The sequence below is a fragment of the Perca fluviatilis genome, chromosome 6, assembly GCF_010015445.1.
Source record: "Perca fluviatilis chromosome 6, GENO_Pfluv_1.0, whole genome shotgun sequence".
In the NCBI taxonomy this organism is placed as follows: domain Eukaryota; kingdom Metazoa; phylum Chordata; class Actinopteri; order Perciformes; family Percidae; genus Perca; species Perca fluviatilis.
Window position 1 is genome coordinate 21,836,959 of NC_053117.1, and position 8,806 is coordinate 21,845,764.

The 8,806-nt window shown below is 43.4% G+C and overlaps 1 protein-coding gene across 2 annotated transcripts in view; it reads right to left on the reverse strand.

Moving 5' to 3' along the window:
• Positions 1 to 5,436, reverse strand: part of LOC120560589 (transducin-like enhancer protein 1) — a 28,459-nt gene extending 23,023 nt beyond the window's left edge. The window contains exons 1-4 of one of the 2 annotated variants that reach the window (XM_039803252.1): positions 4,661 to 4,684; positions 4,188 to 4,288; positions 3,153 to 3,216; positions 2,253 to 2,297 (exon numbers count right to left, since the gene is read on the reverse strand). In XM_039803252.1, coding sequence (XP_039659186.1) covers positions 2,253 to 2,297; positions 3,153 to 3,216; positions 4,188 to 4,288; positions 4,661 to 4,684 — 234 coding nt within the window. Of the gene's footprint in view, positions 1 to 2,252; positions 2,298 to 3,152; positions 3,217 to 4,187; positions 4,289 to 4,660 lie in introns of both variants that reach the window. The other variant, XM_039803253.1, reaches the window with a different exon arrangement.
• Between the last annotated feature and the right edge of the window lie 3,370 nt (positions 5,437 to 8,806).

Below are 8,806 nucleotides of genomic sequence, written 5' to 3' on the forward strand. Positions count from 1 at the left end.
TATATATATATATATATATATATATATATATATATATATATATATATATATATATATATATATATATATATATATATATATATATATATATATATATATATATATCTATCTATCTATCTATGGGCAATAGCACATCTGTTTTACGGTGCTCATTACGAAGAGCTACATTTCTATATTGAGCCACACAACAGGCTGTACAGTAGGTGAAAGACAGTTGGTAAGTCTGATCTTTGCATTTAGCGGTTTTGACCTACCAATCTGTGCAACATCTATGTGATGCGTCTTGCCATTGTTCTCGGTGCAAATGTCAGTGCTGTCTAGGTGGTGTTTGTGCACTTAATGTACCCGTTACTACAGCCTTTCTACAATGAATTAGAAAGTGACCTTAACAGCATACTTCCAGCCCAGTAGAACCCTGCACAATGGTCAGCTCATGAGTTGCTGACTTCCGCACACTGTAACTCAATCTCATAATGTCCCAACTTATTCCACGCACAGAAAGCCTTAACTAAAGAGCTATTTCAGGCAGACTATACCAACACATCCATTCTCAGAATCCTGGGTTGTAAGCCTATAATTAGCCTTGTATAATGGCTCACGGATTAGCCTTGTATAATGGCTCGTCTGAGAACAGTCTGACCAACTACTATCAGGTCAGCTCAGCTAATCTAACTAAGCTAACTGGCAAAAATAACAAGGATCAAACAAACGAGGTAACAAATACCTGAAGCATCTTTACACATCGGGACTTAAGAACATTTGGAGACACATGGAAAATGAAATTAAGGTAACAAAAACTTACAATTCATGTGTCCAACACATTTTTCATATCAGCTCAACATTGGAGAATTGCTATGGTGTATTATTCACACTATGATATTCATATAATTGAGAGTAGGTAAACAAAAGTTGAGGATACAGCGAGAAGATGTAGACACACCATGTGTTAACAGAGAACCGACTTCCCATTACACATAATTGGAGCTACACACACCCACCCACCCACACAGTTGTTCTGCACACACACACACACACACAGTTGTTCTGCACACACACACACACACACACACACACACACACACACACACACACACACACACACACACACACACACACACACACACACACACACACACGTTGCTCTGACAACTGCGGCCCCAAGCTAATGACCTCCCCTGGCGCTTTAGTGTGTGTGTGTTTATGTGTGTGGACAATAGAAGGAGATGCATCTCCCTCACAATGAAAGAACAGTAGCTTCGCATGGACATAAAACAAAAAAGGAGCCAGGAAAAAAAACGAGGGTGGGGGTGTAGCACAAGGAAAAAGAGATCACATAATTTTGAATGGAGAGTGAGGAAGGCAGAAAGAAAAGGGAGAGAACTTGGGTTATAAAAATGGGAGAATAACACAAGAGAAGAAGGGGGAGAAACTAATGGGAGGGAGTGTGAGAAAGTCAGAGAAGCATCCCCAATCCTCAGTGAAGCAGCCAGGCCAATCCACCTCCAATTTCCTCTGGTCTGTCTGGTCGATAGCTGTGGTAATTACTGGTAAACGCTCTGAGCCCTGCACCACTCCTGTGGGGAAATGTGTGCTTGTGTGCATGAGAAAGAGAGTGAGAGTTTTCCCTCCTCATCTATGTGTTTACATACAAACATACTTAACCATGAGAGATGTTTGCCTTTTAATGTGTCTGTACTTACATGCATACACATGTTTGACTGTGTATTTTACAGTGTATGTCTTCAATTGCTCCTTGTCATCGCATGTTTGCATACGTTACATACATGTCCTTGCTTTACATTACGACAGGTAAGTGCCCTTTCTGTATTTCTTGTTTGCTCCCTCCTACTAAAAGGGGGAGCTCCGCTGTCTCTCCTCTGCTGGCCTCACTGTGATCGATTCCTCTGCCCTCCCCAGCCCTGCCCCTCTAATGTAATAAAGCAGGCCGCTCCCCTAGACAGCACCAATCAATCTACAGAGCCATTCATCCTGCCTCTGGGCTCAGCCGGCCGGCCCTAACTGGGGAAATGAGACAGAGCCCCATCGATCACGAATAAACACACAAACACACACACACACACACACACAAATGAATGAACGCACAATTGCATTTGTGCACACAAAAGGACACGACAACAGGCACACACACCAAATACATCAAATCCCTGCCATGAGACAGAGGGAAAGAGAGGGGAAGATAGACAAACAGGAAGACGCAGAAGGTAGACAGAGGCAGACATGAGCATCCATACCTGTTTGTGCATTTCGATGTTGAGGCCATAAGACATCTCATAGTACTGAGGAAGACAGAGAGTCAGATTAGTGAAAGGTATTCTGAACTTTTGGAGAGAAAAAAAAACTAAGAAAATATGCGTGACCTTACAGGTGTTTTATTGGAACAACCAGGCTTGCAGATCTTGTATGTCGCACCAGGTAATTCTCACCGAGCATTCAAACTGTTTTTGAAAGACCTAGCATCCAAATGAAATGCTTTTTACCTGTGTAAGAGTGTCACCATAGAGGCTATGTAGAGATATAGGTTTGCAAACAATTCATAACGGCATTCCTGCCTACTTTTGTTTCTGTGTCGGACTAAAGGCTTTCCACACACACACACACACACACACACACACACACACACACACACACACACACACACACACACACACACACACACACACACACACACACACACACACACACACACACACACACACACACACACACACACACACACACTTGACCTCACTTTGTTTCAGGTTAAATGGCAAAATTATAGAAAGAAGAGGTAAATACAGAATCTGCTGGAGCTCAGTTTAATCAAAATGAAAAGTCTGCCTACTCATAGACTGCAAAATTGTAGCACAGTCTAATCTGACACTAATCATCTTCAATAGTAAGGAAACGGAAAAGAAAAAGTTGCTGTGCATTTTTTTTTTATAATGCCTCTTCCGTTCGTTCAGATAATAATACAGCGAGTATTTACTTAAGAATTTTCACTTATCAGCCTTTGGAAAGATAAAAGTTCACCTCCAGAACACGTGGAGTTGGTTGGGACACAGTATCCTCCTCAAGGACACGTCAGCAGCCTCACTAGGTCATGTGTGATGCTGTGTGGGGTAAATTAATTGAGTGTCACATGGATCTCTCACCATGACATAGTGTCTCTGCATCTCCGTCTTTTCACTGGCCAGCTTCTCACACTCCATCTTGAGACTGAAAAATACAACAATACACCATTTACTTCAAGAGAAACAGAAAACTTTGATCTCATTCAACCCAAGTCTGTCGGTGTAAACTAGCACCTCAGTTTTCCACAGATTGAGAATGTATATATACATATATTATACCTATATATGAAAAAAAAAAAGCCAGCCCTTGTGGAAGATTTAGTTTTTCTCAACCTTGATTTTACAGTACAAACAAGTTTTATAGCTGATAAATGAATATCGGCACATAAACAGATGTACGACCGCCTCTCTTTTGTCTAAAACATCTACTCAAACTAAGAATAAACTGTTTTCCTGAAAGATAAATAAGAATGGTAAAGGATACAACTTTGTAGACAGGTTATGATCTCTAAACAGTGCAGGGCACAGAGCAGAAAGTGAAATGGAGAAGATGGTTCTTCCTGTCTAGTTATGATAACCAGGGTCTGTTGGCTGTGGGATGTTTGGTTTAACCCTGTTCTTTGTATGTGTGAATAAGGATGTGAGAAAACAAAACAGCCTGTTTGTAGGTCAGTAGCGTTCATCTGCTGCGGCCAACCCTCCCCAACAAAACAACTAAGTAAAAGTATACACAAAACAAAGAAAACCTGCACACATACTCAGCAGTCTTTTCCTTACACACACAGGGGAAAATAAGGAGTGATTTATGAAACCCTGAGCCCACACGCCACCCTCTGGCTCTCACCCATCACCAAGACTTAGACCTACCGCAGTGTAAGCGCTAACACTGATGACTGGGTCTTCTGCATGTGTGTGGGGTTTTGTGTAATCCAGGTTTATGAGTTAGTATGAGGCCAGAGCTGGGGTTTTGTTCATTATGGCAGGGGGGGGCGGTGGATGACGGTGGTTAGGGTGAGGTTTAGTGTGTTAGGGTAGATGACAATGAAAAAATTGGTCATTGTGCTGCCCATAAAGACAGGAGCCTTCCCCATGAATGCGTGTGTTTGTGTTATTCACCTGTGGTACTGTGCCTGAAGAAACTGGAACTCCTCCTTGATGCGGTCCAGTGACTCTGGGATGGTGAACTTGAAGGGCTGGCCTTGAGCCTGGTGGGGCGTCTGACACACACACACACACACACACACACACACACACACACACACACACACACACACACAACACAGTCAGGGGATTAATAACATCATGCCTCATTATGTGGCCTACAATTTGCATCTGCTCCTCTCCAGGCTCACATGTAATGTCAACAACTTTAAATTATTAGCAGTTATTAAACAAACAATGTTATCAATCCTACGCTACTTCTTAGGGCAGATGCAGAGCCCAATTAACAAGAAGAACTCGAATGATTAAACATGTGCTTTGCCTTAAGGCTGTTGTTAAAAGTAAAAAAACAAGAAGCGCGGGTCAGACAAAGAGGTAGCTAATGTTATCTCTGAACAACTGTTAAAGTAGGAAGGGAAGAGTCTTACCGGGTGTCGCCCCTGGGGAAACATTGTTATCTCCGGGAGGATGGAACAGTTTCTTTCTTAAAAACACGCTTCGATGGATCAAATTAGAGCACAGTGAGGATGCGGGGTGCCCCAGATCACGGAGACGAATCCATCCGCCGTTATAAGCAGGACCGACTGTCGTTAATTTCAAATAAAACCGAACGCCCCGCCGCTCCGTCCGAATTCACGGACCGTTTAATGTGAATCCCTGCTCCTCGCGGTCTCTCGCTGTGTTTCGGTCGTTGTCTCTCCTCCGCTCCACCGGCAGCACGGCTGTTAATCAACCGGAAAAACACGGGAAACGGCTCATTAGCTGAAGGCAGCTAAAGAAGGGGGAGGAGGGTATGAACCAGGTGAGAAATGAAAATGCTGGAACCACCTCAATCACTCTAGCGTTTGTTTTGTGTAGGATCCGATGTATTCCGAGTACAGAGAGACATACAAACAAGGAAAAAGTCAAGCCAGTAGACCATCAAACGACAGCCGCACACTGGCTCTCAGTCAAAGCATCAGAAACAAATCCATACAAGTTAATTGTAGTGAAGAGTTCCCACTTGACTCGCCGCGGTCGCTCGTTGGCGGTTGAAAAGTCAACAAAACAGAAACATTTACGTCCCCGCTGAGTTTGGATGCGTCCAAAACAGATTTCAAGAAACAAAAAGGAAATATGTTAGTTTTAATAACAACAACTTCCACCGCGGCGGCAACAGTCCACAGTCAAGCTCTGCTTTACCTCAATGGCAACTTTCTCACGCGGTTTCACGCTCCCAAGCTAACCGAAACTGTAGGTCGGCCCACAAAACGGCCCCGGACCAATCAGGGCCGCTGCTCCACGTGGGGATGGTGATGTAGATCACAAAGCTGACCAATAGCCGCTCTGTAAACTGCCCCGAGTCTGTTGACCTGGTTGAGCTATGCGGATTCTGGGCAATCAGGGCGTAGTAAGGAGCTATTCCGGAGGCGCGCAGGGCGGGCAGTGCAGTGTGTGAAGGCAAATCTCACCTGTCAATCAAAGTAACGTGGGCTCAGCAGGAGCGGGGTTGAAGATGCGCGCGTGCACATACACGTGGACACGCACGCACGCTGATAGACAAACGAATCAGCCCACACAGAAACAAATACTTTCTTTCTTAGTAGCTGCCATAGACTGTTAATATTATATAGTAGCTGCTGTGAACCTTCCTAACAAGTGTCATGGCAAATCAACTCAAACCTCTCTCTCTCTTCCTCTTCTCCCTCTCTATGTAATAATAATAATAATAATAATAATAATGTTGGAATTTTAAACTCCTGTCGATTTATGAGGACTATGGTTAACTGCTCATCAGATATCAAGTGAGAAAAGTCAATACATATACAGTAATAATAATACAGTACATGTCACCCAGCACTGATATTATTATCTGTTATGTTATTATCTGTGATGTTATTATCTGTGCCAGTGTCTTCCTTGTGCTGAGAATATTATACATTTTGATGGTACATTGGTTGTTGATACAAGCAATGACTGACACAATCTGTTTCAACGTTGTTTATGTTTCAGTAGGGTAGAGTCAGTTAAAGCAGGAAGGTATACTTTATTAATTCCACAAGGGTAAATTAGATTACTTCCATCTGTTGTTATATATATTCACACACACACATATACACAGGCCCAAATACACACATGCACAACAGGATCTATATACATACATTATGTAGGAAGACATTCAAAGTTCAGCGCCTTGCTCAAGGCCAATTCAGCACTACCCAGGAGGTAAACTGGCACCTCTCCAGCTACCATTCCACACTCTGTACTTGGTCCATGCAGTGACTTGAACCAGTGACCCAAACCAAGATAAAAGATGTTCCCGATTATTAATCTCCTTTGATTTACCTACAGCTTTACTGGTCACCACCACAACTTAAGCTAACAAGCATGTGTGAGTCACAGCTACAGCCAGAATAATGACAAATATGTAACTTGCACCACCCGTCCTGGACATTGTCATGTTTTATGTATAACCAGCAGTATTAAGATCTGACAAACCTGAGCAGCTAATTAACTGATGAAATACTAAGGGACTGACTAACAACAGATGTGATAAAGTGACCATGATTGGTGAGATGGTTGAAACTGGGTCGTAAAACAGGCTCAGGGTTTACTGTACTCCTCCTCTTATCACGTCTAAGCACCACTCACTTCACATGGAAAGCCCCTCAGCTCCACGCTGACCTGTGATTGGCTTAGAGAGCTCAACCCCTGACCCCTGACCTTTGACCTTTGCAGCGGCTGATCCAGTCCTATGAGAGACTCCTGACTGTGACCAGCCGTAACCTTTTTCCCAGCTCTCATGAACACACACACACACACACACACACATATGCTTTTTAGTGGGTTTAGTACAACTACACGTACGTGCTGGCCTGCGTGTTTGATCCTTTTTTTTTTATTTCTCTGTTTGTTAACACTGTCTTTACCTCCCCCTCTGTTATCCTTCCTACATAATCTGAACCAATCAGATTGTCTTGAAATATAATGCAATCTAGGGATGCACCAAATCCAGGATTCGGCTTTGGATTCGGCCGAATATTGGGCTTTTTGATGGGGTTCGGTTTCTGCCGAACCTTAGTTTTTTTTTTCCACCGAACTGAACCCTACGCTTGCACTACGCGTGCTACGCTTGTCGACGTAATGACGTTGCCATTGATTATGGGAAGGTGGAATTTGCCAAACAAAATTGCCACTCATCTGGCGATAGCGATGTGCTTTCCTATGATGTGAAAAGAGCGTGTGAATTCAACATTAAGTTGTTACATTTGACTAGTTTAGAGACGTTGTTTACTTTATTAAAGGTCCTATGACATGCTGCTCTTTGGATGCTTTTATATAGGCCTTAGTGGTCCCCTAATACTGTATCTGAAGTCTCTTTCCCGAAATTCAGCCTTAGTGCAGAATTACAGCCACTAGAGCCAGTCCCATACAATGAGCTTTCCTTAGGATTTGCCATTTCTGTGTCTGTAGCTTTAAATGCTATTGAGGAGGAGAGAGGGGGGGCAAGGTGGAGGGTGGGGGTGTGGCCTTGACTAACTGCCATGCTTCGCTTGTTTGCAAGCCATGATGTCTCTCTCTTTCTCTCTTACAGGGTGAGTCGTTGTAGCCCATAACACGCTAGCATTCTGCTAATGAATGCTGATTGGTCAGTGAAGGTCTGATTACGATCGGAGATCCCGCTTGACGGCATCCGAAGCAGAGCCAGAATGTCAGAGTGAATATTTCGGTGTGGTCTTTAAAACATTAGCAAACCTCTTTCTAGCACATGTATTAACAGAGAGAGCCGAACCTGTCAGCTGTGTTGTCGATGCCTCGAGAGAAAAAAGGAAGCGACTCAGAGCTTGCTGTAAAGCAGTATCTCTGGCCGTATATGTGTATGACGTCATTGACATTTTAAAAGGCTTTTTAGAACAAAAAAGCGACTTTAAAAAAATCTAACACCCAGCAGTGTGTATTTTCTCTGCCTCCCCTTTCGAATGCAACATTCAAATTACTAGACAAAAAATGATATCCTGAGAAAAGTGGGTTTTGAGGGGTATAGCTCCATAGAGTCCCCTTCATTCTGCACTGGCCTGTGAGCGCCCCCTATATGGAACTCTGGTGGAACTGCAACCAGTTCAGAAGCCGGAAGTAACGAGGGAGTGGAACTTCTTGGTATATTAGAAGTTCTTTGGCCAAATGCTCTGGGCGGGCAAAGCAGAGAAAGGGGAGGTAACCTTGCTCCTTATGACCTCATAAGGAGAAGATTCCAGATCGGCCCATCTGAGCTTTCATTTTCTCAAAGGCAGAGCAGGATACCCAGGGCTTGGTTTATCTATCGCCATTTCTAGCCACTGGGGGACAATAGGCAGGCTGAGGGAACGCATATTAATGTTGAAAAACCTCATAAAGTGAATTTTTCATGCCATGGGACCTTTAATGTGTTTACTGTGTTAATGGACTGAGGATGGGAGTAGGATTCGGTATTCGGTTTTGGATTCGGCAGAATCTTAACCAGTGGATTTGGTATTCGGCCGAACCCCAAAAATGTGGATTCGGTGCATCCCTAAGGCAATCAGAATGTTTAGCTATTTGCTACATTGACAGCCTAA